The 27,600-nt window shown below is 50.9% G+C and overlaps 3 protein-coding genes and 1 long non-coding RNA gene across 7 annotated transcripts; 1 reads left to right on the top strand and 3 right to left on the bottom strand.

Moving 5' to 3' along the window:
* Positions 1-690: 690 nt before the first annotated feature.
* Positions 691-20,689, bottom strand: STX5 (syntaxin 5). Of its 3 annotated transcripts, none has more exons than XM_059144898.1 (11): positions 20,562-20,689; positions 19,627-19,875; positions 17,900-17,970; positions 17,674-17,729; positions 17,487-17,557; positions 14,052-14,168; positions 13,911-13,967; positions 13,658-13,739; positions 12,869-12,975; positions 12,587-12,708; positions 691-1,445 (listed from the first exon to the last, which is right to left on the bottom strand). In XM_059144898.1, the coding sequence occupies exons 2-11, from the start codon at positions 19,849-19,851 to the stop codon at positions 1,286-1,288; spliced, it is 1,068 nt and encodes a 355-aa protein (XP_059000881.1). In that variant the 5' UTR covers positions 19,852-19,875; positions 20,562-20,689; the 3' UTR covers positions 691-1,285. The 3 variants fall into 3 exon arrangements, with proteins under 3 accessions (XP_059000881.1, XP_059000883.1, XP_059000882.1); XM_059144900.1 differs by lacking the exon at positions 20,562-20,689 and adding an exon at positions 20,084-20,243 and having other exon boundaries at positions 19,627-19,870; XM_059144899.1 differs by lacking the exon at positions 20,562-20,689 and adding an exon at positions 20,073-20,243 and having other exon boundaries at positions 19,627-19,870.
* On the top strand, positions 19,728-26,198 carry LOC131814265 (uncharacterized). 2 transcript variants are annotated; one of them, XR_009347237.1, is made up of 4 exons: positions 19,728-19,875; positions 20,562-20,942; positions 24,057-24,185; positions 25,072-26,198. It is a non-coding gene; the product is annotated as an uncharacterized LOC131814265 (long non-coding RNA). The 2 variants fall into 2 exon arrangements; XR_009347235.1 differs by lacking the exon at positions 24,057-24,185 and having other exon boundaries at positions 25,072-26,196.
* TEX54 (testis expressed 54) lies at positions 20,946-21,510 on the bottom strand. Its single transcript, XM_059144905.1, has 2 exons — positions 21,325-21,510; positions 20,946-21,200 (listed from the first exon to the last, which is right to left on the bottom strand). Exons 1-2 carry the CDS (start codon positions 21,398-21,400, stop codon positions 21,001-21,003), a joined length of 276 nt encoding a protein of 91 aa, XP_059000888.1. The 5' UTR covers positions 21,401-21,510; the 3' UTR covers positions 20,946-21,000.
* On the bottom strand, positions 21,552-27,197 carry WDR74 (WD repeat domain 74). The gene is made up of 11 exons (XM_059144897.1): positions 27,065-27,197; positions 26,876-26,982; positions 26,668-26,789; positions 24,871-24,946; positions 24,574-24,720; positions 24,303-24,404; positions 23,247-23,347; positions 23,104-23,159; positions 22,216-22,361; positions 22,081-22,137; positions 21,552-21,772 (listed from the first exon to the last, which is right to left on the bottom strand). The coding sequence occupies exons 1-11, from the start codon at positions 27,126-27,128 to the stop codon at positions 21,593-21,595; spliced, it is 1,158 nt and encodes a 385-aa protein (XP_059000880.1). The 5' UTR covers positions 27,129-27,197; the 3' UTR covers positions 21,552-21,592.
* Between the last annotated feature and the right edge of the window lie 403 nt (positions 27,198-27,600).

A 27,600-nucleotide genomic window follows, 5' to 3' on the forward strand; every position in this document is an offset into this window, starting at 1 on the left:
ACAATGCCTGGGCTAGAAAAGGCGAGTTCTCCTAGACTGCCCCCACGCACCTCCCCAAAGTTCTAGGGCCAGCTCTCAGGAGTACGGTGATGGTTCTCTCTGTAGCTTGAACCTCCTTTGGGGTGTGTGAGCCATGGGGGTACCCCAGGAACCTCAGAATGATGTGGTGGTGGCTCCTGGCCACGGAGTGTATTAACTTCCCTGGCGGGGCAGGAGGGGATTGTTCTGGGCAGGTGTCTCCTCCACTCTCCTGTGACTGGCTTGGATTTGGTGAGGGGCTTGGAGGGGACCAAGAGCCTCGGCTGGAGCTGGGAACGAGTTCTTCACCTTCTACTCCTGGCAGCAGGCAGAGCTTGTGCGTCATCCAGCTCAAGGAAAAACAGGGGCCAGCCGGCTGAAGCATGCAGCGGAAACAGGCACAGATACTGCTGGAGATGATCCTGAAAGTTGCCACCGATCAGGGCCCCATTCTGGGGTTGTGCTTCCCCCTCTGGAGGGAAGTTTCCAGGCTCATGAAGTACTGCTGCACCCAGGTGTTCCCTGCCCGGAGGCAGCTGTGTGCACAGGGCCCAAAGCTTGGCCCTCAGAGCCATCAGCCCAGCCTTTCAGTTCTGGTACTAGGCAGTGCACTCATTCCACTGGCTGCGAAGGCCCTTCGACGCTCCCACCCAGAAATGACGACATGGCTAGTGAGGCTGACAGTCTTGCTGTAATTGGGAGAAAATGGGCTGCAGCGCATTTGGCAGATTGAGTCACCAGCAGCCAAAGTTGGGGTTGTATAGGCAGCTGAGGGGCTCAGGGCCCCCTGCCTCACATGGTGGAGAGAGGAAGAAGAAAGAGGTCAAATTCTAACCCAGATGGGAAAGTTGGTCCCGGGGGGTGGCTTCACTTCCTCTCCTCCCTCTCAGGAAGGTGGGGAAGGCCATCATCTCCCCTTGCTGCCCAAGTTTCCTTTGGAAGAGGCTGGGGAGTTTCTAAAAATCTCCTACCTAGTGGAGACAACCTCCCCGACCGGCCCCCCAGCTGGCCTCTGCTCCCTTCCAGCCACTTCACAGCAGAGTACAAATCCAGAACTGTGTGTTTTGAGGGCCTGAGGGTGGTGAGGGGAGGACAGGGTGGCCAGAGGCAAAGGGGCAGGGGGCAGGGGCAGTGGCCATTCTCAGCAGTTCCAGGGAAACAGGGCCTTTCTCCCAAGCACCCTGCACAAGGCTCAGTGACAGCACTGGCCACCTGCCCTCCCAAAGGGGTTCCAAACCCCGATGGAGTGCCTCAGAGCGGAGAAGGTTCAGGCAAGGAAGACCACAAAGATGATGAAGAAGACAATGAGGATAAGGAAGATTTTGACCATGAGCCACCGGTTCGAGGTGACCGACTGGAAGTACTTGAGGATCTCTGAATGGGCGGCCTCAACATCCAGCTGGGCTCCGAGGACGTTCTCGTCGATTCTGGGGGTGGGGCGGAAGAAGAGGAAACAGAAGACCACGATTAAAAAGACTGCTGTTGAAGGAGATTTACCAACATGGAAAGAGGGTCGCGATAATGTGGGAGTGAGAAGTATTTCCATACAGTACGATCCCATTTTTGTGTATATATGCTTGTATATAGAAAGAGCTCTGGAAGGGTAGTGGGGATGAGGCTTGGCTCTGGTGTGAAGATCAGCTCTGCAACTTATTAGCTTGTGATTCTGAGCCGGTCATTTAATTTAACCTCCAGACTCATTTCCTTCCACTGCAAAGGAGGGAAAATGAGAATGAACCCAACGCTGCATCTGGGGTTGTTGTCGGCCTCAAATGGTTAACAAAATGCCCAGCCCACACTAAAAGCCCCCCACATGTCAGCTATTATAAATCTTCGCTTGTCAGTGTTTATTGATTTTTGTCTAATGAGTAACACTGCATTTGTAATATGGGAGAAAATGCTCACAGACCCCTGCAGTCAGGAAATCCTGGTTCTGAGTGAGACAGGAAGAAAAACTTAATGATACGGACAGGAAGTCAGGAGATAGGAAAAGCCCTACTATTAGGAGAACATGTTTCTCCCAGGAACGTCCATCTCTTGAGAGGGGCCTGAGGAAAAGAAAAGATTTCTTGGCTACCCGGAATAGGCAACAATCCTGAGAACCCAATACAAACCCGGGCTTTTGCAAAGGGAGGCCCCGGAAGCAGAGACTGCGGTGAGCTGTGAGGACAGAGAAGCGGGAGCCTGATAATCCAGTTGGAACAAGGAAAGCAAAGCCTGGGCCAGCGGCTGCAAGCCCCAGGCCCCCAGAAGGTAGTCATGAGGCCTGCGAACTACTCTGTCCAAGCGTAGGAGCCCCAAGGGTGCCTGGCTGGCTCGGTCAGAAGACCATGCCTTTCTGGGGGCACCTGGGTGATTCAGTCTGTTGAGCTTCTGACTTTTCGTTGTGGTTCAGGTCATGATCTCTAGGTCCTGGGGTCGAGCCCCAGGTCAGGCTCCATGTTCAGTGGCGTGTCTGCTGGGATTCTTTCTCTTCCTCGGCCCCCCTCTGCTCACATTCTCTCTCTCATGAATAAATCTTTTTTTTTTTTTTTTTAAGGTTTTATTTATTTTAGAGAGATGGCAGGGGGAGAGGGAGAGAGAGAATCTGAAGCAGATGCCCCCTCCGTGTGGAGCCCGATGCAGGGCTTGATCTCACAACACAAGATCATGACCAGAGCTGAAATCAAAAAGTCAGATACTTAACTGAGTGACCCAGGTGCCCCAAATAAATATATCTTAAAAAAAAAAAAAAAAGGAAGAGCATGCGACTCTTGATGTTGGGGTCATGAGTTCGAGCCCCATGTTAGATAGAGATTACTTAAATAAGTAAATAAACTTTAAAAAAGGCCCAAATATAGGAGTCTAGACTGTACGTGATGCCCTATTTGTATCCGAGTGGCTAACTGAAGTATCAGGTTTCCTACCTTTGGACTGTCATTTTATTTCTCATTATGGGTACAACTGACATTTCATATCCAAGAAAGCTCATCTTGACAATCATGAATGGCTTTGCTTAACAAAAACGTATACACAGTAAATGCAGTCTGGAGTAAGAAAGACTTTAAGTCAGAGTCCATGAATGTAAACTAATGGGAAAGGGGCGCCTAGGTGGCTCAGTGGGTTAAAGCCCTCTGCCTTCGGCTCAGGTCATGATCCCAGGGTCCTGGGATCAAGTCCCGCATTGGGCTCTCTGCTCGGCAGGGAGCCTGCTTTCTCTTCTCTCTCTCTCTGCCTGTCTCTCTGCCTACTTGTCATCTCTGTCTGTCAAATTAAAAAATAAATAAATAAATAAAATAATAAACTAATGGGAGGGAGCTCTGGGGAGGGAATTAGGGGTCCGTGGGACACTCAGAGATAGTAGTGGGGAGCAGAAGACAGATATGAGGGCCCACAAATGTGGCCTGAAAAGGAGAAGGGTGAAGAAAACAGGGAAAAAGTTAGCACGGTGAGGAGGCTGAAGGAATGTCTTATGGAAAGAAAGTAAAACTATAGAGGGAAGGAATCAAGCATTAAGAAGCTGGAGTCTGGAAGGGACGCCTAGGTGGCTCAGTTGGTTGAGCAGCTGCCTTCGGCTCGGGTCATGATCCCAGCGTCCTGGGATCGAGTCCCGAATCGGGCTCCTTGCTCGGCAGGGAGCCTGCTTCTCCCTCTGCCTCTGCCTGCCATTCTGTCTGCCTGTGCTCGCTCGCTCTCTCCCTCTCTCTCTCTGATAAATAAATAAAATCTTTAAAAAAAAAAAAAAGAAGAAGAAGAAGCTGGAGTCTGGGGTGCCTGGGTGGCTCGGTGGTTTAAAGCCTCTGCCTTCAGCTCAGGTCATGATCCCAGGGTCTTGGGATCAAGCCCCACATCAGGCTCTCTGCTCAGCGGGGAGCCTGCTTCCTCCTCTCTCTCTGCCTGCCTCTCTGCCTACTTATGATCTCTGTCTGTCAAATAAATAAATAAAATCTTTTAAAAAAAAAAAAAAGAAGAAGAAGAAGCTGGAGTCTCAGGGCGCCTGGGTAGCTCAGTGGGTTAAACATCTGCCTTTGGCCCGGGTCAAATCCCAGGATCCTGGGATCGACGCCCTGCATTGGGTTCCCTGCCTCTGCCTCTCCCCTGCTCATGCTCACTCTCTCGCTCTCAAATAAATTATTTTTTTTTTAAGATTTTATTTATTTATTTGACAGACAGAGACCATAAGTAGGCAGAGAGGCAGGCAGAGAGAGAGGAGGAAGCAGGCTCCCTGCTGAGCAGAGAGCCCGATGTGGGGCTCGATCCCAGGATCCTGGGATCATGACCTGAGCTGAAGGCAGAGGCTTTAAACCACCGAGCCACCCAGGCGCCCCTCAAATAAAATCTTAAAAAAAAAGAAGAAGCTGGAGTCTCAGGGTGCCTAGGTGGCACAGTCAGTTAGGTGTCCAACTCCTGACTTCTAGCTCAGGTCATGATCTCAGGGTTGTGAGACTGAGCCCCAAACTGGGCTCCTCGCTCAGCCTGGAGTCTGCTTGTCTCTTGCCCTCCCCCTCAGCACCTCCCTATCTCCCCTGCCCTTGTGCATGTGTGACCTCTTTCTAATAAATCAATCTTAAAAAAAAAAAAAAAAAAAAAACTAGCTGGAGTTTGCCTGACCGGCAAGGATAGATGCTCAGAGTGATGGAGAGGCATGAAAACCCAGAGGATGAGAAAGCTGAGTTTAAGTCAGGGAAGACGACAAAAGGGAGGTTGACTGGAGAAGGACGGTAAGCCCAGGAGCTGGAAAGACTATCTGACCGTGATTAGGAAAACTGGAATTTTAGCTTTCGGAGTGTCAATTTCCCAAAGGCTTCATAATGATTGATAGGAGTTGGGTCATATTCAGAGGATATGGAAGCTACTTTTAAGGGGCTCCATGTTGGGACACCTGGGTGCTCAGTGGGTTAAGCGTCTGCTTTTGGCTCAAGTAATGATCCCAGGACCCTAGGACAGAGTCCTATATTGGGCTCCTTGCTCAGCAGGAAGCCTGCTTCTCCCTCTGCCTGCAGCTCCCTCTGCTTGTGCTCTCTCAAATATACAAAATTAAAAAAAAAAAAAAAAAAAAAAAAAAAAAAAAAAAAAAGGAGCTCCACGTGGCCAGCTTTAGAAAATCTGACTCTATAATGAAAAATGATGATGGCTGGGGGCGCCTGGGTGGCTCAGTGCGTTAAGCCTCTGCCTTCAGCTCAGGTCATGATCTCAGGATCCTGGGATCGAGCCCTGCATCGGGCTCAGCGGGGAGACTGCTTCCCTTCCTCTCTCTCTGCCTGCCTCTCTGCCTACTTGTGATGTCTGTCAAATAAATAAAATCTTTAAAAAAAATTTAAACAAATAAATAAAATCTTTAAAAAAAATTTAAAAAGAAAAAAGAGAAAACGGTGATGGTAATGGATTACAGTACATCGGATACAAAAAAGAAATCCATTATTCCCAGTAATGTTTAAAGAGAGAAGGCTCCTGTTTTACAGAAGGGTGCAGCTAGTAAATGTAGAAGGGATGAATTAGAGGGGTGCCTCAGTGGTTCAGTGGGTTAAAGCCTCTGCCTTCGACTTGAGTCATGATCCCAGGGTCCTGGGATCAAGCCCCGCATTGGGCTCTCTGCTCAGCAGAAAGCCTGCTTCCCTTTCTCTCTCTGCCTGCCTCTCTGCCTAATTGTGATCTCTGTCAAATAAGTAAATAAAATCTTTAAAAAAAAAAAAAAAAAAAGAAGGGATGAATTAGAAAACTGCCACTTGGTCTCACACACAGTCACGCCTGTATCAGGCAAGGACTATCATGGGTCTAGGGAGGCGGACGTTCACAGGCATTCGAAGCGCCACTCTACAGATGACTTAGCCAGATGCTCACCGCATTAAACAAGTGACCAAACTTGCCATCGCCAATAAAGGAATAACCTCATCAAGTGCCCACTGGTAATAATCAGCTATGTAGCTGGCTAACAGTCTATAACCTAGATCCCATCATGAGGCAACACTGAGCTAACACACATGCAGGACCTTCTACAAGAGGCACTGGCCTCCTCCAAGAAAAGTCAGTGTCATGAGAAGCAAAACAGAAGGCAGACTAAAGAGACATATCAAATGACACGTGTGACCACTGCCTGGGTCTTAAATTCAAGGAAAAAAAGCTAAAAGCACTTGTTTTTAGAACAGCTGGGGAAATTTCAGTATGGACTAAACAGTGGGTAATGACAGAGAATTGTTTGTCATCTTAGGTATGATAGTGGCACTGTGGCTGTTCAGGAGAAAACCAATTCTGGAAGGGTGCCTGCTGAAGTCTTTAGGGATAAAAATGTCATGATCTTTGCACTTTCCGATGGTTCAGAGGAACAAAAAGGAGGGAAAGCAAATGTGAGAAAATATTAAGTGGGCAAATCTGAGTGAAAGGAACATAGTGTTCATTTGTATGATCCTTCCAACTTTTCTTCTAGTTAGAAATCCTGTAAGTTACAAATCGGGGTGCAAAGCGAAACAATGGAGTAACAGGTCAGCAGTTTTCATACCTCAGAAAAAAAATAAGAATCACGTGCTGAGCATCCCCAAAATGCAGATTCTCATGTCTTATATTCAGAAAGTTTAGAATGGGGCCCAGGAATCTACATATTGAAGACCTTTGGACTAAATCAGTGGTTTCTTTTTTTTTTTTTAAACACATCGTGCTTCTTTCTTTTTTTTTTTTTTCTTTAAAAAAGATCACAAGTAAGCAGAGAGGCAGCCAGAGAGAGAGAAAGGAAGAAGCAGGCTCCCCACTGAGCAGAGAGCCCAATGCGGGACTCGATCCCAGGACCCTGAGATCATGACCTGAGCCGAAGGCAGAGGCTTTAACCCACTGAGCCACCCAGGCACCCCTAAATCAATGGTTTCTAAAAAGGGTGTTCAAATCCAGATCCACTGGCATGCAGGAAGCAAAGAGAAGAATGTCTATTTAAAAAATTTCATCCTTGGGTGGCTCATTCAGTCAAGCGTCTGCCTTTGGCTCAGGTCATGATCTCCGGATCCTGGGATAGAGCCCAGCATCAGGCTCCCTGCTCAGAGGGGAGCCTGCTTCTCCCTCTCCCTCTGCTGCTCCCCTGACTCATGTGCACACACGAGCACATTCTCTCTCTCGCAAATAAAATCTTAAAAAAATAAGCAAATACAATAAAAAAAAAATTCATCCTTTCAAAATCTCCATTTCTTGTACACACAGTTGCCCACAATTTTTCTCTTTTGTTATTTCCCTTTTGTGTTTCAATCCCCTGTAAAACTGCTTCTGAGCCGTCCAACAGAAGTTGCTGCACTGATGCAATCACTCCCAGCCCCGCAGTCCCCTGGCTACCCTCCTCACCTCACACCTCCTTTTTCAGGGGCACCGAGAAACATCCACTCCTTTCGTCCTAAAATCCCCACCACCTCAGCTTCTAAAGACACATTTCTCTCCGCTTTCTTTTGTCATCTTTCTTAGCTGTCTTCCTCAGCCTCCTGGACAAATCCTTCCCCCTTCTCCCAGGACTCCTGGAGCCACAGGGATCTGTCCTGTCCTTTTTCTCACTTTACCCCTGTCTCGGGGTAGTCTCATCTATGTCCTCGGTTTCACCAGGAGGCCATTGACTCCCCCAAGTCCTTATCTCTAGCCCAGCCCTCTCTGCTGAGCCTCAGGCCACACAGCAAATGCCATTTGGAGGGCCCAGGGAGTCTGACAGTCAGCATGTCCCGAACAAAGCTCGTTCCCCTCCCCCAGCATCCATCTACTTCTCCCTGAGAATGTGGCACACAGGTCCTTTGTGATCTAGCTCTGCCTCTCCAGCTTCCTCCCTCCCCACTCCGCCTGCCTGCCTCCACTAAGTCTGCATTCCTGGAAGCCACCAAGCCCTTTTTCATTACTCAGCTGTTCTGGAATGGCCTTTCCTTTCCTTTGGCTGGCATTCCTCCTCAGGACTTAGTTTGCTATCTTTTATTTCTAGGAGAGGTACCTGGCCTGAGTTCCCTTACCTCCTTCTCTCTCTGCCCTTACCATACTGAAGTGTAACTGTCAGTGCATGTTTCTCCTACTAGCGCCGCAAGGACCGGAACGGTCTTTCACCCTCCTATCCCCAGATCCAGCAGGACTAGCTCAGAGCAGCACCAGATGTTTGCTAAACCCATAAAGAAATGAACACTAACACTGAAAGACTCTTTCAAGGAAGACTAGAATGTAAGGTTGCATGCAGATGCAGAGAATGTTAGCTACTTTTTTTCAGATTTTATTTATTTATTTGAGAGCAATCAAGAATGAGACAGATCACAGAGGGAGAGGAAGAAGGAGAAGCAGACTCACCAACTGAGCACGGAGCCCTATGCGGGGCTCGATCCCAGGACCCTGAGATCACGACCTGAACTGAAGGCAGACGCTTAACTGACTGAGCCACTCAGGTGCCCCTAATGTTAACTATTTAAAACACATAAAGGATGCAGAAAGAACCTAAGTAACTTTTTTTTGTTGTTTTTTAAGATTTTACTAATTTATCCATCAGGGAGAGAGCACAAGCAGGGGGAGCGGCAGGCAGAGGGAGAAGCAGGCTCCCTATTGAGCAAGGAGCCCCATGCGGGACTTGATCCCAGGATCCCGGGATCATGATCCAAGCTGAAGGCAGATGCCCAAATGATTAAGCTACCCAGACGTCCCAAACCCAAGTATCTTTTATGATTCCATTTCACAGAACCTATAACAATATTCTAATATACAAAGTACATCACAACCTGAGGAGCTACGGTGTTTACGGAACCAACCCAGTAAGGAGTTCCCTAGGTCTCAGCTGAACCAGGGAAGAATCGGTCTTTTGAAGCCTCTTGATTCCAGGACCATGATGGCTACACTCGTAGCACCTTAAAAAGGGCTGGTACTATAGTCGATGAATAAATAAACAAACAAACATCCTTTAAGTAGCAGGTGCCAAACTCCTCCCCCTCCCACATCTCGTCCCCCACCCTCCGCTCTGAGCGCTCCCTCCTACTGAACGGAGAACAGTGAACCAGTCTGAGGAATCGGGCACAGTCTGAGTCAATAACGGCCAAATGTCTCCGAAACGTCATGAGAGATATAGATATACAGATGCGAGAAACTCCGAGAACCCCGGGAAAGGGAAGTTCAAAGAAAACGACATCAAGAGACGTAATAGTCAACTGCTGAAAATCAAAGACAAAACAAACCCACACAAACAAAAAAACAAACATACAAAAAAACCCGGAAAAGCAGCCAGAGAAAAACACATTACATACAAAGCTGAAGTCATCACCACCTTCTCATTAAGAACAAGGAAGACCAAAGCTCAGTAGTGATACAGCTAAAGTGCCTGAAGAGTGAACCTGAAAACCAACCCAGAATTCTATATCCAGGGAAAACATCCTTCAAGAATGAAGGTGCAGGGGCGCCTGGGTGGCTCAGTGGGTTAAGCCTCTGCCTTTGGCTTGGGTCATGGTCTCAGGGTCCTGGGATCAAGGCCGCATCGGACTCTCTGCTCAGCGGGGAGCCTGCTTCCCCCTCTCTCTCTTTTCCTGCTGCTTAAAAAAAAAAAAAAGGAATGACGTTTAGCTAAAATACCAACAAAAAAATTTTTGAAAAAAATTTCCATTGTTCAAAAGATGATAGAGAAAGAGGAACAAAAGGACAAAAAAAAAAAAAAAAAAAAAACCCCAGGAAAAAAAGAAAGAGAAAGCAAATAGTAAAATGGTAAGCCTAAATCCAACCTTATTAAAAAGTACACTATTTTTAAAAAATTTATTTATTTGACAGAGAGAGAGAGAGATCACAAGCAGGCAGAGGCAGGCAGAGAGAGAGAGAGGAAGCAGGCTCCCTGCCGAGCAGATAGCCCGATGTGGGGCTCCATCCCAGAACCCTGAGATCATGACCTGAGACTGAGCTACCCAGGCGCCCCCAAAAGTACACTATTTTTATGAAATCACAGAAGACTCTGAGTAGCCAAAGCAATCTTGAGAAAGAACACAGCTGGAGGCATCACACGCCCTAATTTCAACCTATGCCACAAAACTAGAGTGAGTCACCAGGACAGCCTGGTACGGGCGCAAATACAGACACATAGATCAACGCAACAGGAGAGAGCACCCAGACATAAATCCACGCGTATGTGATCAATTAATCAGAGGAGGCAAGAATATAAACGGGGAAGACAGTCTCGGTGACAAATGTGTGGGGCGACTGCACAGCTACATGTGGAGAGTGACCCTGGACCACTTTCTTTCACCACATGCAAAAATTAATTCACGATGGATAAAAAACTTGAATGCAAGACCTGAAATCATAAAAATTCTAGATGAGAACACAGGTGGCAGGTTCCTTGACATCACTTAGCAATATTTTTGGACCTGACTCCACAGGCAAGGGCCACAAAAGCAAAAATAACAAATGCGAGTACATCAAACTAAAAAGCTTTGGCACAGAGAAGAAACTATCAACAAAGTTCTTTCTTACTGAACAGGAGAAAAGTTTGCAAGTCATTTATCTGATATGGGGCAAACATCCAAAATATATAAAGACTGCATATAGGGACACCTGGGTGGCTCAGTTGGTTGGACGACTGCCTTCGGCTCAGGTCATGATCCTGGAGTCCCGGGATCGAGTCCCGCATCGGGCTCCCAGCTGCATGGGGAGTCTGCTTCTCTCTCTGACCTTCTCCTCACTCATGCTCTCTCTCACTGTCTCTCTCTCAAGTAAGTAAATAAAATCTTAAAAAAAAAAAAAAAAAAAAAAAAAAGACTGCATATAACCCAACAGCAAACCAACAGAAAAACCAACAATCTAATTTAAAAATGGGCAGGAAATCTCTGAAGAGACATTTTTCCAAAGAAGACATCCAAATGGCCAAGAAGCACATCAGATGCTCAACACTGCTCATGATCACAGAAAAACAAATCCAAACCACAAAGAGATAGTCACCTCATACCTGTCAGAATGGCTATCATTAAAAACAAAACAGGGGAGATGCCTGGGTGGCTCAGTTGGTTGGACGACTGCCTTCGGCTCAGGTCATGATCCCGGAGTTCCGGGATCGAGTCCCGCATCGGGCTCCCAGCTGCATGGGGAGTCTGCTTCTCCCTCTGACCTTCTCCTCGCTCATGCTCTCTCTCACTGTCTCTCTCTCTCAAATAAATAAATAAAATCTTTAAAAAACAAAACAAAACAAAAAAGGGACACCTAGGTGGCTCAGGGGGTTAAGCCTCTGTCTTTGGCTCGGGTCATAATCTCAGGGTCCTGGAATCAAGTCCTGCATCGGGCTCTCTGCTCAGCAGGGAGTCTGCTCCCCCCCACCCTCTCTGCCTGCCTCTCTACTTGTCATCTTGCTCTCTGTCAAATAAAAATCTTAAAACAAAACAGGGGTACCTGGGTGGCTCAGTGGGTTAAGCCTCTGCCTTTGGCTTGGGTTGTGATCTCAGGGTCCTGGGATCGAGCCCCACATGTTGAGCTCTCTGTTCAGCAGGGAGCCTGCTCCTCTCTCTCTCTCTCTCTGCCTGCCTGTCTCCCTACTTGTGATTTCTGTCAAACAAATAAACAATATCTTAAAAAACTAAACAAAATAAAATAGCCAAAAAAAAAAATATATATATATATATGTATGTATGTATGTGCTGGTGAGGATGTGGAGAAAAGGAACCTTTGTGCACTGTTAGTGGGAATGCAAACTGATACAGCGACTCTGGGAAACAGTACGGAGGTTCCTCAAAAAATTAAAAATATAGCTATCACATGATCCACATGATCCAGTAATTCCATTTCTGGGCATTTATCCAAAGAAAAAGAAAACACTAACTCAGAAAGATAATATGCACCCCAATGTTCGCTGCAGCATTATCTACAATAGCCAAAACACAGAAGTGTAGGAGTCCACTGATAGAATGGATTTTTTTTTTTTTTAAGATTTTTTTTACTTATTTGACAGAGAGATAGAAAAGAAGCACAAACAGGCAGAGCGGCAGAAGCAGGCTCTCCGCTGAGCAGGGAGCCCAATGCTGGGCTCCATCCCAGGACCACCTGAGCCAATGGCAGCCTGAGCCATCCAGGTGCCCCATGATCCCTTTCTTAACATGTCATCCCACCATAATTCTCCATGTATATCTTATCACTACCTGAAAATTTCTTGTCAACTCTTTTATTTATTTTTTAAGATTTTATTTATTTATTTGACAGACAGAGATCACAAGTAGGCAGAGAGGCAGGCAGAGAGAGAGAGGAGGAAGCAGGCTCCCTGCTGAACAGAGAGCCCGACACGGGGCTCGATCCCAGGACCCTGAGATCATGACCTGAGCCGAAGGCAGCGGCTTAACCCACTGAGCCACCCAGGTGCCCCTTGTCAATTCTTTTAAACAGCTGTGCTCACCCACCCTCCTGAATCTCACCCCTACGCTATAGAGATGTCATGGTTCTACTCATCGGTGTATCCTCAGCACCTAGAACAGCACCTGACCAGAAACACACACTCCATGAACACTTGTTGAAGGAACCCCGTGGGTAGGCCGGATTCCCTCTGCTCTTTCGAAGGGCAGCAAGCTGTCCCTGGGGGCCTTTAGGATGTCACCCCACAGGAACAGAAGGCTCTTCTGCCCGGGGTAAAAGAGAGTCTCACCTCTGAATGGTTTCTTCCTGCTCCTTAACCATGTGTGCCAACTGCTGAAAGATGGAGCCCAGCTCGACAATTGTGGACTCGATGTTCTGCATGGTGTCTGCCCGGCTCTGGATGTAGGAATCCTTCAGGGGAGAGACAGCACCCATGAACTCTAGGAGCTTCCTCAGTGGAGGGCCTGCTTCTTCAGGACCCCTTCCCAGCGTGGCCACTCTACTCAAAGCACATTTCAAACACTTGCTAAGGATAGATGAGCATCTCCTCCCCAGTTCTGAGCCCAGGTACCTGCTCATCAATGAGCTGCAGCTGCTGGCTGGTCCGAGAGTCCATCATGTCAATGGCCACATCCCCGGAGGCACGAGACTCTGCCCCCAAAACCACAGCACTGCCCCCTGGGAAAAGAAAGAAAAGGCACTTTGTAGTGCTTGAAAGCAGGTTCAAAGCCCACATGCTCTGGGTTTGAATCCCAGCGCAGGCACTTCCTAGCCTTGTGACCCTGGACAAGTCATTTAATCTCACTGGGCCTCAGTTTCTTCCCCTTTAAATGATGCATAATAAGGGGCGCCTCAGTGGCTCAGTGGGTTAAAGCCTCTGCCTTCGGATTGGGTCATGATCTCAGGGTCCTGGGATCCAGCCCCACATCGGACTCTCTGCTCAGCGGGGAGTCTGCTTCCTCCTCTCTCTCTGTCTACTTGTGATCTCTGTCAGATAAATAAATAAAATCTTTTAAAAATAAATAAATAAATAAATAAATAAATAACTGGCGCATAATAATAGTGGCTTTCTCTGAGGTGGTGGTGAAAATTAAATCAGAGAATGTGAACGAATAATAAAAATGTTAGAGGCATTCTAGCGCACAGGACTGAAGTCAGCCCCGACAGTGAGAACGTGGGAGACTAAGTGTGGATCGTGAAAGCCAGCCGTGGGGTTTGACCTCTGAGAGAGAAATCCTGGCATCTCAAGGATGCCTGTCCATTCTACGCACACCCTGCCCTCGCGGGGTTAGAGGATGCCATCACAGACACAGTAACTGAGTCTTACCCCTCAGGGCTCCCTGCACTGCTGGTGACTTACCCAGGTGGTTGGGGGCCAAGGGCAGGGCTGACACAGGTGCCCGGGAGAACTGTTCCCGCCGATTCCTCTGCTGCTTCAGGTTCTGGGGTTGGGGAAGAAATGCAAAGGTCCCGAGGCCTCTGGGAAGCAGGCATGTTAGAGAGACCCTCCTGTCGGCCTATGACACTGTTACCCATACCCCTCCACTGTTCCTTCCCCATCTCCCTTGGGCCCTTACCCCGATTCCTATGCCTCCTACACAGATGCTTCTTACCTCTGTCCTCACTTCTAAAACTGATTTGAAGTCATTGGACATCGAGGCCAGTTTTGACTAGAACAAAAGGAGAGAGGGTTGGCCAAAGAAGACAGTCTCTTTCTCCCTTCTGCCTCCCCCTCCACCGACTCCAGGTCCCACCTGCAGGGAGACCACGATGGTGTTGGAATGGGTTTGCAGGTGCCGGCCGCTCTGGCTGCCCTTGGCCCTCACAAAGTCCTGAAGCTGGGCAATTTGTTTGTTGAGGCTGTTGATGTCCTACGGAGAGCCAAGAGAAAAACTGTTAACAAACGGGTCCTTGGCCAACATCTCTCCCTCATGGACAGCTCCAGTAAGGACGACAGGGTGGAAGTTACGAACGATGGGGAGGGTATTTCAAAGTCAGACCAGAAGGGGCTTCTGGGATGGTCCAAGCTCAGTCTCTGTGGAGTAGAGCCAGAAGAGGCAAAATCTGGTCTCATCCATTTCTAAATAACTGACTTTACCCCCTTCACCCTCTGACTCAACTCTACCTGCGAGGCCAGACACGTGACCAGAGAACTACTTCGAAGGCCATGATCTCACACCCAGTGCACGCTGGCCAGCAGAGCACCGTACGGCAGTCAGGAAAAGGGAAGAGTCAAAGACTCCGTGTGTCCCAGAAGCATCAACAAAACGCCTCTTATACACAGAACTCCTTTCAAAAGCCATTATAGCAAAAGAGTAAAAGCTGTGACTTGTCCAAGGTCACACATGATGAGGTAAAGTAGCACAGCCCGGCCTTCTACACCAGACCAAGGCATCCTCCACTCCCCAATCTGGCTTGTCAAGACAGAGACAAAGGAGATGGCTGGGGAGTAGCAGAGAAAGTCTGCCCAGGGGATAAGGGGGAGGAGGAGAGAGAAGAGGTCAGGAAAAGTGAGTTCAAGGCACACACTGAAGACAAACTAGATTAGGCAACTTCTAGAATTCCTCTAACAGTCCCCCCACTTAGCAATCCAGCCACAAGCATTCGAGAGCCACGGACGATATCCACAGCTGACTGGTCTGGCCCTTTGGAGCTGATACAACCTCCTTACAGCCCCACGTCCAAAACCGCACTCCACGGCTTCTCCCCATCAAATCTCGTCCCCCAGAGTTCTACCTCGGAAAAATGGTACCACTTCCCACGAAGGCACCCAGGCTGGAAGTTTCTAAGTCACATACTCATACCTCCTAAGCCCATCTCTCTGCCACAACATAACCACAGTCTACGGGTCACTTACCGGGCACCGAGCGCCTGTGTCTCTGTGCCACACAGCGCGCTAGGCAGCTTGCGACTTTCTTTGCCCTTACAGTCACCACAGAAGACAACTCCCAACTCCCTGCCAAAAGCTGTTCCCCCCTCTCCCTACTTTTCCCTTCTGGCAAATGGCACCACCAGTCGCCAGCTGCTCAGACCAGACGCAGGAGAGCCATCCCCATGTCCTCTCCTTCCCCTTAATCCATACGGAGCCTCTGCGGGAGCCCACAGAGAACCCGGCTGAGCCGGAACAGACTCTCACCTCCTTCCCCACGAAACCTGCCCTGGACCCTATTGTCACCTTCTCTTAACATTCGCCAAGAGCCTCCTAAGTGACTTTCCCCTTGCAGCCTGCCCTCGCCCATTCACCCTCGACACAGCGAGCAGAGTGAGCTTTTGAACCAGAAACGGAGCACATCACTGCTCTGCTTAAAATCTTCCAAGAGTTTTCCACTAAATTTAGAACACAAGCCAAACTCCTTCCCTGGCGGACGCAGACGTCACAGGCTCTGGCCCTGCGCATTTCCCTGACCTCACCCCTCCGAGTCTCCTCATTCACATTCGTTGCTGTAACCGCACTGCACTCCCTCTGTGTTTCCAAGGCGCGCTAAGGCGGCCGCCCTGCACAGCCTTTCCCTTTGCTAGTCCCACTTTCTGATAAGTGCTCCCGCCACATCTTTGGAAGATGCTTTTTCACCACCATTCGGGTCTCAATGCCCCTTCTCACGGGCCATCCTAGATCACCTCCATCTACTAAGACCCCAGCCGGAGGAACTCAATTTATTTCTTTAATAGGATTCACCACCCTGAAATTGTTTTTTCTATCTACTTGTCTAGTGTCTCTCCCTCTCCCTCCCCTCCCCCTCTCGCAAATAAATAAATAAATAAATAAGGAAGAAAGGAAAGGAGAGAGAGAAGAGGGAAACCCCCCAGGGCAGGTACCGCACCTGTCCTGCTCCTGCTCACTGCTGAATCCCCCAGAACCAGGCAGCTATAGGTCACTCAATAATGTGACTCCAAAAATAAACAACTGAATTCCCACAACCACCCTCCGAGGTAGGTGCTGCGACCATCATAAGGGAACCGAAGCTCAGAGTAGTTAGATGGCTTACCCAACGCTACACCATAGTTGGTGAACTTGGGATCTGAACTCTTCTGTCTGAAACCAGGCAGTGGTTCTTCAAAGCCTATGCAAGAGTGACCCAGTAGATGGTGGCATCCTCTCTCTACTCCCCCACAAGGCACCTCGTGAACACGGCTGCCCCCGGACAGCAGCAGAACCTCCTCCCTAGACTCTTTGCCCACCCGTGCTCCAGACTGGGTTTTTTTCCCCCTTTATGGTCATTCAACTTCAAGTTTCATGCTCTTAACATTGTGCTGGGAGAGGAAGGAATCACAACGGTACAGATTCTGCTATCCGGGGGCCTTCCAGATAGACTATGCTCCAGATTCTTAGCGTCCTTGTAACATCTGGCAGTCAGGGATTCCATGCTCCTTACCCAGGCCCACAAGGAGCTTCCCAACCAGCCACCGATCTACCTGCCCAGCCTCATCTCCTGTGACCAGCCAACCAGTCAACAAACACTGAGCACCTTCTCTACACCAGACACTAGTACGGGCATTTGGGATACATCTGTGAACAAGCAGGAAGAAAAATTAAAAAGTCTCTGTTCTTGTGGCACTTACAGTTTTTTCTTTTCTTTATTTGGGGGTGGGGGGATGAGGTAGATGGGAGGGAACAAAACCAATAAAGGTAAGTCAGTCAATGACAGAGAATGTTAGAAAGGATCCAGTGCTATAACCAGAAAAACAGCAAGGTAAGGAGATCACAGGTGCAAGCACTGATGTACTAACAGCACGCTCAGGGTAGGCTTCCCTGGGCAGGTAACAGCTCATCAAAGACTTCAACCTTCTCTGTTATAAGCTGGGCCACTGCACACACTGTTTCTTCTGTTGGAATGTTCTTCCACGGCCTGCAGGCAAGTCTTGAAACCAGTTCAGACTTCACTCCCTCTAGAAAATCTGCCCCAGGGTCCCCAGACCGTCTCATTCATCTTTTTGTAAGGTCTGGACCCCTTGCCTTCTCCTCACTGTAAGTCTGAGTTTGTGGGACTGGCTACCTTTTGGAGACAATAAGCCCTGAAGGCAGAAATCTTGCCTCGAGCTTTTGTACTGTGCTTTGTACACAGCTGATGGCCAACACATGAGCAGGATGTCTGGGGCTGGCTCTGGAAACTTGCTCTGGACCTCCGTGATAACGGCGACTTGCAGCGCGATCTGATGGGAACGCAGGATCCTGAGGGCCAGCAGCTCACCTGTTTGATGATGTAAGTCAGCTCCTCGATCTCCACCGCTTTATCATCGAAGAGGGACTTGCGCTTTGCCACTGCAGAGACAAAGGAGGCCACGACGGGGGAGGTCAGAGACCAGGCTCAGGGAGAACGGTTCCTCAGCCCTCTCTGGTTCACTGTCCCATCTCTGAAAGACCCCAAGAACACTCACAGATTGTCAGCTTCTCCAGCTTGGCAAATGTGTTGCTGAGGTCTTTCCCAATGCGCCTGGAAACGAGCATCAGTGAGGGCACCACGGGAAAGGGCAGGACAGGGCCTATTCCCACATTAGCTCCAGCAAAACTGAGCTGCGGCCCTCCCTCACAACCAAGGCCCCCCGAGGCAAGCCTACTGCTCCCGGACCCTGGAGCACCCCACCACGTAACCTCTCAACTTACTTGGCCATGAGGGTAAATTCACTGCGCTGCCGGACAGCACGCAGAGCCGGCTTGTTTGTCTGGATTCCATTCTGAAATACAACGTCAAGGAGTGACACTTTAGCTCCCCCTCCCCATTTCCAGCTCTCACTGCTTCTTAGGTATCAGCTACATTCTCCCAAGGACCTCCACCGGATGGTCCAAGTTTATCAGTAGCGGTCATTTAGAGATCAGATCTGAACCTGGGCAAATCTTGACTCCACCACTTATTAGCTGGGGTTTGGGGGAAGTGACTTAAACCATTCTGAATCTGTTTTCTCTTGCGTAAAAAGAAGACAATCCACACACCTCCTGTTGTTGCTGCTAAAATTAAACAGCATGAGGGCCATAAAGTATTTTAGTTAGATGCCTCAGACATTGTAAGCACTAAATAAATGATAGGCACCATTGCCATTTTAGTTCTCCGATCAGGAAATCAAAGAGGATAACTGGAAAGCTCTTGGAGATCATACAGAAAAGCAGTTGTTAAGACCTGAGCAGTAAAAATACTTAAAATTACAATCACTCAGGTCCCACTTTGATTCAAGATGTGTGGACTGAAAGGGAATCTAATTTGTAAAAAAGCATTCCAAAGTAATTTTGGTAAAAACTACTTATCAAAAAAAACTGTTTTAGGGGCGCCTGGGTGACTCAGTCAGTTGACCCTCTGCCTTCAGCTCAGGTCATGATCTCAGGGTCCTGGGATCAAGCCCTACATCCAGCTTCCTGCTCAGCAGGGAGTCTGCATCTCCCTCTGCCTCTGCCCCTCTGCCTCCCCCTGCCTGTGCTCTCTCGCTCACTCACACTCTCTCTCTGTGTCAAATAAATAAATAAATAAATAAAAGCAAGCTTAAAAAAAAAAAAAGGCTTTCATTTGATAGATGTAAAAACTGAGGCCCAGGGGCATCAGTTGGCTAAACCTCTGACTCTTTCTCTTTTCTTAAAGATTTATTTTATTTGACAGATAGACATCACAAGTATGCAGAGAGGCAGGCAGAGACAGAGTGGAGGAAGCAGGCTCGATGCAGGGGCTCGAGCCCGATGGGGGGGCCTCCGGCCCAGGAACCTGAGATCATGACCTGAGCCAAAGGCAGAGGCTTAACCCACTGAGCCACCCAGGCACCCTTAAATCTCTGACTCTCGATCGCAGTTCAGGTCTTGATCTCAGGGTTAGGAGTTCAAGCCGCACACTGGGATCCACACGGGACATGGAGCCTACTTTAAATCAAAAACAAAAAAGCCCTACACCTCCCTGCTCACCACCACCACCACCCCGCCCCCGCCAAAAAAACCCCTGAGACCCAACTAGACTAAGTTTCCTGTGGTCACAGAGCAAATTTATGGTAGGACTACTCCGGAACTAGAACTCAAAGTCCCTGTCTCTGAGCTAAAGGCTCTTTCTAGAACGTGTTCCTTACCCACTCCAAATATACTGCAGCCACCTCTCATCCTGAAATATTCCTTGGAAGATTAGCAACTCCTACCCTCTGGGGGAATTTCTCACAGAAAACTTTAGATACTTGCATCCAGATAGCTGACCCACCCCTTTTCTGTTGCTGAGTAGATCCTACAGCCCCTCCAAACCAGATCAGTTCTGCAAGAGGTCACCATCCCCCACCCCCAAATTATGTCTATCAACAGTGCTGGAGCACAGCCTCTCCCAGATTTCGCTAAGGCTCACTGCTGCCTTTTCCACTCCTGGTCCTTACCTGACGGCTCTGCAGGGACTTGCAGGCAGACAGGAACTCCTGGGTCCGATCCCGGCAGGACATGGTGTTGGGAGGGGGAGGGACCAGGGCCACTGGGGGGGGCAGAGGGGCGATGTCGCTGCTGCTACTGCCAGCAGTTGCAGGGGACAGGACCTGTGTCTTTGAGAGACCCAGGTAGACACCCTGATCCGTGTTCTTAGACCCGTAGCGTTTCCGCGGGATCATTGAGACGCATAACCTCGGACTGTTGTGGAGGGGAGAATGTCATTCCCCAGGCAGCCTCCTTCCCCACAAATCCCCCGCCCCCAACACACACACCCCAGTAAATCCTCGGGCCCCTTCTGCACTTGGCACGGACTTTCGCGCCCAAAGCCACCCGCAGATCCTGGGGCCGGCCCAAGGCGGACAGGTCCCCGCTCTCCAACCCAAATGGTCCCGCTCCTCACACTCTACCAACTTGGCTCCGGCGGCCAGAGCGCGGGCCGGGGGCCTTGAAGCAGGACAGGACCAGAGGCAGGTCCCGTGGCACCGAGGCGCCAGCCCGGCCTGTGCAACTGCCCCAGGCCCTAACCGGGCCCTCTCGTATCCGCGGATCCCTTCGACTCCTGAGGGAGAAACGGTGACCGACCTCCCGAGAGGGACCCACTTCGGTGGGCGGAGGGGGGCGAAAAAAAATCTCTAGGTGTTTATTTGAAACAGGAAGTCCCACCCCCGCCCAAGTCCCGCCTTCTGGAGGACTGCAGCCACTGATTAGGTAATGCCGACGTCTTTCTCAACAGGGACTTCTCTGATTGGACGGCGAAGTATTCCCTCACCCCGAGCCGGGCCGGCAGGACTGGCCCGCTCGCTCCAGGTTCCCTTCCCCCCTCCCGTCGCCGCCCCCGGAAAGCCGCAGCCCGGAGCGGACACGACGGCCAGACCCCTTCTAGAGCGAGTTCTACCTCCTGCCGCCGCCGCCGCTGCCACAGTCTCCCGGGTGGTCACCGCCTCCTCTCCAAGCCAGGTAGCCGCCGAAATCCGACCAGACTGGAAGCCGCCACGTCACCCACACGTAACCCCTCCCCCGGTGACGAGAGGGCGGTGCCACGCCTTTTGGAGCACAGGGACTCGAGAGACACGCCCCCCCACCCAAACGCAAGAGCGACCCCGCCCTCCCATTGGCTAGGCTGCTCGCGACCCCGCCCCCGAGGAACCAGAGCCGGGGCCCGGGAGGCAAGGCCAGCCCCAGGGGAGGAGCCTTAAAGAGCCCGCAGCCCCAGCAGAGAAGGTGCCCTGTGGGCCCGGAACCGGCGGCGGAGGCACTTGCACTCGGGCAGGTACACGTTAGAAACTTTATTCTCTGGAGGCTGGGGCAGACTGAGAGCAGGGCTGGGGTCACCCCTTCTCCGGCTCCTCCGGGATCCCCTCCCGGTTGCTCTTCTGTAACCCCAGCTTAGGATTCTGGGCTGACTGCCTCTTGACTGACCCCCGACGGCTGAACAGGGATAGCCGCCGCCACAGCACGGTGATCAAAAGGCTTTCATTGGACCTCCGATTCCCGCGGTCCTGCGGGTCCTCACCGATCCCTTCGAAGCCTGCGGGGATGACGAGGCCACTGAGCTCTGCTCTACCCTCCCCCGTCCAACCTCCTGGACGGTCCCCATCGGGGCAACCCCTTCTCCCATTCCCTGGGCCCCGTTGGTGTGTCTTGGGTCCCACCTTCGCCTTCCTCCGACTCGGTCTCCTTGGCCCGCTCATCGGAGGTCTGAAAGTCCTTGTCTTGGCAGCAGCCCATATCCCCGAGCGGCCCGGAACTCCGTGCCACCCACGCCAGCCCTCCAGCCTCTTGTGCCTGGCTTTTGTGACGTCAGATATCCCACTGCACCAGCGATGGGAGCAGTCACCCCTCTTTCCTTTCTCCCATCACAAAAGGCTCAGGGTCCTCGTGGGTGTTGAGCTGTTTATTTACAAAATGAGGGCAGGCTCTTCAGGGGCTGGTGGACCCAGGCCGCTGCTTTTTTCTTCGTCTGGTTTGGAGAGCCCCTTGGGTCCGCTCCAAATCAGGGAGCTTCCGCTTGGCAGCTGCCTCCAAGGAGGCCCAAAGTTCATCTGTCTCTGTGTCTTCCAGGGGTGCCTTTTTGGGCTCCTGGGGCTCTTGGGGCTCATCCTGGTGAGTGGGAGAAAACTTAGAGGAATGAGGGGTACAGTAACAGATGGACAGGGAAGGAGGATCTAGCTGGGAAATAATCACTTTTATTTCCTGCTCCCACCCACTATGCCCATCCACACTCCTGTGTCAACCCTTGGCAGTAATCCTGTTAGGACTGTTAACTATTAACACTCCTCGGAGAACTTAAGTAACTTGGCAGACAAGCGCAGTTCCAGGTCTGTGTTCCAGCTGCTGCTTTTTTCTCTCCCCAGGGAAATGCTCACATCTGTGCCCTTGCTCCCACATTCCTAGACCCAAATGCTTACCTCCCAGTTATCCCTGCCTGACAGGAGAAGGCAGTTCAGTTGAGACTTCAGATAAACCTGCAAAAGATCAGGGGTCTTGAGCCAAGCACACTGAAACAGAAATATGGATGGGGACACAAGGCGGCCAGATCTCACCTTATGCTCTAGGCCCCGTGGATTCCGGATCCTGTGTACCCTCAAGACTCTGTCCAAGCCACAGGAGGCTAGCAGGGGCTTTGAAGGGTGGCACTGTAATCCTCGGACACTGCCCGCCAACCCCTTCAGACAGCCCAGTAAGCGCCCTGGGGAAGGAGGGGGCACATCAGCACAAGCAGGCCAGCCAACAACCATTAAATATATATTTTTTTGTTTTTAAAGTTTTTATTTATTTGACACAGAGAGAGAGAGAGAGGGATCACAAATAGGCAGAGAGGCAGGCAGAGAGAGAGGGGGAAGCAGGCTCCCCGCTGAGCAGAGCCCAATACGGGGCTTGATCCCAGGACCCTGAGATCATGACCTGAGCTGAAGGCAGATGCTTAACCCACTGAGCCACCCATGTACCCCCCATTAAATGTTTTTTTTTTTTTTTTTTTTTTTTTTTTGAGAGAGGGAGTGAATGCTCATGTGCAGGTGGGGCAGAGAGACAGAGAGAGAATCTTAGGCTCCACGTCCAGTAGGGCCTGGGGCTCCAACTCACAACCCTGAGATCATGACCTGAGCCAAAATCAAGAGTTGGATGCTTAACCAAGCGGCCCACCCAGGTGCTCCAACTGTCTCAATCACTTTATGTTTCAATATTTATTCCTCAACATAGTGCTGGGACAGGAGTTATTATTGAGATCTCCATTTTACGTGTGAAGGACCTAGAAGTCACAAGGAGTTGAAGTAACTTGTCCAAGATCCTATAGCTTCTGGGGAAATCAGGATTTGAACCCAGGCAACAGGCTCCTGAATGAGGGCTCAACCACTCTAGCGCACCCCGAGACGGAATCCTGCCTTTCCTCCCACCCCTTGCCCTCCCGCAAGGCTCCCTGGTCCACTTACCTTGCCGAAGGTCGATTTCTGCCAGCTGCCCGTGAGTGTTCCCTACGATCACTGAACTGAGGAGGAGACCAGAGGCAGGTGGGGTCAGCAGGAACCTCCTGGAGTCCTCTCTGAGCACCCCCTCTTGTCCTCTCAATACTTACTTGGCCCCAGGAGTGAGGGTCATGGCCGTAAGTGGGTACTCTCCATAGGTGGCCTCTAGGACTGGCCGGCGCTGGGGGGAGGCTGGATCATAGACACGGACCTGGAAAACACAGGGGCATCACAAGAGCACGGCCCTCCAGCTTCTCCACATCGTTACCCCCTCCTTCACCCACCGCTTTCTTGTTTATGACCTACTCTTAGAGAAACTTTCTCATTTGAAATGTACCTCCCCTTCTCTGAATGTCAGTGGGGAGTGGGCAGAGGAGACCTGCTCAGGAGCATGGACGGACAGGACTGAGGGAAGAGGTCCCCCAGGCTGGGAGGGGGCAGCATTCCCATGGGCCACACGTGTGAGCATTCCATCCCTCTAGACTCCCATCTTGGGACGACAAAGTAAGCCAGTCCCACTGTCAGAGTACTGAATTTCAGAGAAATTTAGCCTAAACAACAGAGGAGAGAGGAAGCCCTCAGGGTGTGTTTTGAATGGAGCCATATCACCAAGATCAGATTTCCTTATGCAGGAGTAAAGGAAATGAGACAAATACACTGACCCAGTCCTGCCTGGGTCTTAGGACTTCAAATGAGGCCAGCTGTAAAGATCCCCAGTTAGACCCTCACTCCCTTCCTCCCTCCTATAAAGCCGAGGAACTGGAGGCCGGAGAGGCAAGTGTCAGGCCTGGGTCTCAAAGCAAACCAGAACCTGCATCAAGATCAGAATCCAGTTCTCTTGATGCCCAGTGTCCTCCCATCACACCTGTATCCTGTGTTCCTACAGTGAAAGGGGCACCATCTTCTGTCCTCCCTTCCAGCTGGGAAGCGAAGGAAGGCCCACAGTCCAGAACACACATCCTAGGAAGCACTAGACGGTCACTGGCTCAGCCACAGGACTGGGATGGATGGAGGAAATGCTGCCTCTGAGAACTCCGGGACGGAGCCCAGTGAGAACGGAAGCTGTGCCAAACGACGAGGGATGAGGACTGAGCCTGGACAGGGAGGCTGTTTCTCCAAGAGGCTGCTGGAGCCCAGGACGGGCCAGGGGCGAGATGGTGCCTCACCTGGTGGTACCCTGTGCAGGTGACAAGCTTCTGAGACTCAGGCAGGAACTGTATGTCCTGATCCCAGATGGGAACCCGCAGGTCAAGCCAGTCGTTCCGTACCTGGTCGGGGGTGGGTAGATGGGCGACAGGTTGTGGGAGGCTCATATGAGGCCCTTTCCTTCAGCCCTTCTGCATCATCCCCTAAAGCCCATCTGGTCGTCTCTGACTCAGTCAGTGGCCTCAGCCTCCCTGGACCTCAGCCCCAGCCCCTCCCACCCCCATCACTTACGTTCTTGGCCCTGAACACAGGCTCCTCAGACCCCTGTAGGTCCCACACCTTCAAAGCATTCTCTTTCCCGCCCGTGGCAATCAGATGGGGGTGTGCCGGGTCTTGGCGCATCCTACACACCCCAGGACCCACACTCAGTTCCAGGAGCTGAAAAGAACAGATGAGAGGGGAGATGAGAAGCAGTTCCAGAGATGATAATCTTCCCCCAAAGCCCTCACTTGGTTCCTACAACAAGTGATTCCTGGCCCCCATCTTCCCCAACCATCACCAGCAAGGCAAGGTCAGAGGCTTACTTACTGGGTCAGAGGATGCCTCTTTGTCATTGTCACGCCAGACGCGGACAATCCCAGACTCCACACATGTGATAAGGGTGCTGCAGGAAGAGAGAGGATAGAGTTAGGTTAAAAAAAAAAAAAAAAAAAGGTGTACAGGTCTTCTCTGGGCCCCAGTCAACCGACCCACCCCCAGATTCACATTAATGAGATTTTCTCCTTTTAGGTCTGTCATTTAATATCCTCGACGAAGGGAGGGGTTATCAGTTTTGGAAGTGAGGAGACTGTAGCTCCGAGAAATGACAAGATTTGCCCACACAACTAAACGTCAGAACCGGAGCTGGAAATAAAGTCTGTGACACTCCAAAGCAGAGGGCCTCTGCTATTCTGCAGCTACATCTGGAGGCACCCGGCTCTGCTGGTCTTTCTCAATCTTCATTGGGTCACCAGGAGTCAGGATCAGTAGTCCTGAAAAGACTGAAGTGGGACAGGTCTAAATTTAGGGTCTGGCCGAAGTCAACCACCAGCTTCTTCTCTCCAGTTCCCAGTTCAGGGCTCCAGACACTAAATGTTGATCTCTCCCTCCCACGAAGCCCAAGCAAGTTCCTCCCAGACTCTGGAGAGCCGGAGCCTATGTTCTTTCCCTCATCGGCCCACCTTCTCCACCTTGCTGCAGGCTGTGTCATTTGCCCGGGTTGTGGCGACAGCCTCCCAACTGCTCTTTCCAGTCCATTCTCCATACCCCTCCTTGCTCAAAATCCAATACCCCCACCACCTGCAAATCACAAGTGCAAATCTCAGCCTGGCTCTGAAAGCCTTTTCCATATCATCTCTACCTACCTTGCCCATTTGTATTAAAATGCATCCTCAGCTTCAACTTCCAAATGCTGTTTATCTTTCCCAAAATGTGGTGTAGCCCGACACCATCATGCCCAGGCAGTATCTTCTTTCTAGAATGCTCTTACCCCTTTCTCTTCCTGTCAAAATTCTGCCCATCCTTCATGGCCCTGTGCAAATGTCTCACCCACAGAACTTCTAGATCTCACATGTCAAACCACCACTAAACCTACACAGCCTATTCACAGCCTTCTCCATCTTTGAAAGAAAGCTAGGCCAGGGGGCACCTGGGTGGCTCACTCCTTGGGCGTCTGCCTTCAGCTGGGTCGTGATTCCAGGGTCCTGGGATCGAGCCCTGCGTTAGGCTCTCTGCTCTGGTGAAAGCCTGCTTCTCTCTCTCCCACTCTCTCTGTGTTCCCTCTCTCACTGTGTCTCTGTCAAATAAAATCTAAAAACAAAAAAACAAAAAACTAGGCCAGTTACCTAATCGCTAGCACCTTCCTGTCCTTTACCTTGGGAACTTCATATTGTTGGCTGTTGTTCGTGTCTGTTTTCAAACATACTCAACCCGGGGCGCCTGGGTGGCTCGGTGGGTTAAGCCGCTGCCTTCGGCTCGGGTCGTGATCTCGGGGTCCTGGGATCGAGTCCCGCATCGGGCGCTCTGCTCAGCAGGGAGCCTGCTTCTCTCAAACATACTCAACTGTTAAATGACTTGCTCAGGGTCATGCAAAAGGCTACGAAGCCAGGATGCAAAACTCTTGCGGATGCAAACTCCACGAAGGTTGGTACTTCATGTGTCTGGTTTACCTGCAGCCCTTGCATTTCGCCCAACGACTGTTACTCAGCAGGTGTTCAATAAATGCTTGTTATAGACAGGACGCAGGTCCCTGTCACCCAGCCCCGGCCCGTATCACCAGGGGTTGACCGTCATTATTCGGCTTTCCTGCGGGAGCCTCCATGCATTCATCGAGGGGTTCGGTCTTACCCGTCGACCTGGGCGAGGCCTCGGAACGTGCCCTCTCCGCCAGGGCAGTGCTTCTGGCCCTGGAATCGGCCTTCCTCCGTGCTGAAATACCTCACCGTTCTGTCGGCGCAACCCACCAGGATCTGCGAGCAAAGGAGAGCAGGATGGCGATCAAAGCGAGGCTGTCTCCTTTGGCTCCCCAGCTCGGGGCCGAACGGCGGCTGCTCACCTGAGTCTCGCCTCCCGCGCCCCAGCACAGGGCGCTCACCGCCTCCTCGCGCCGCGGCTGTCCCGCCGCCGTGAAGTTCGCCGCCTGTTTGCGCTGAAGGTTCACCCCTGCGGGAGGCGGGTATCAGTCGCGCCGCGGTCGCGAGCGGGGAATACCTCCCACTTCCCGACGCCGGGCCCAGCCACCCACCTTTCAGGATCCCGGTCTCCGTGCCCACCCACACATGATTCCAGCGTGCCCCTGCAGCCGCCATAACGGAGCCCAGCGGCCCACGGCTCGGACTTCCGGCGCAGTTATTACGTCATCCGCGCGCGCCGAGTCGTCTGGGGAGGAAACCCTCTCCGGGAGTTTAAGGAACCGGAAGAAGAGAACCTAGCTGGTTCGTTAGGTGGAGTTTGCAGCTTTTGGTGTCGCGGTCGTGAGTTTGAGACTCCAAGTTTCGTGTCGAGATGACTCAAAACAAAAACAAAAACAAAAACAAAACAAAGCAAGAACCTGGAAGAGTAAAGATCCCCTAACTGCGACAGCTGGTTTCGCTTTACGAAGACGAAATCTGGAGGTACTTGTGATCTGAAGACTAACTTGACAGTTTTGCTCTCGGAGTGGAAGCCGTCCTGACCGGACCGCGTCGCCTGGCAGAGCCAGGCCTAGTGCGTCTCCCCCCTCCATAGCAGCATGCACATCTGGTTTTCCGTACAAGAGAAGAAGGAAGAGCGCACTTCAGA

Source organism: Mustela lutreola, chromosome 1 (genome assembly GCF_030435805.1).
Source record: "Mustela lutreola isolate mMusLut2 chromosome 1, mMusLut2.pri, whole genome shotgun sequence".
NCBI lineage: Eukaryota > Metazoa > Chordata > Mammalia > Carnivora > Mustelidae > Mustela > Mustela lutreola.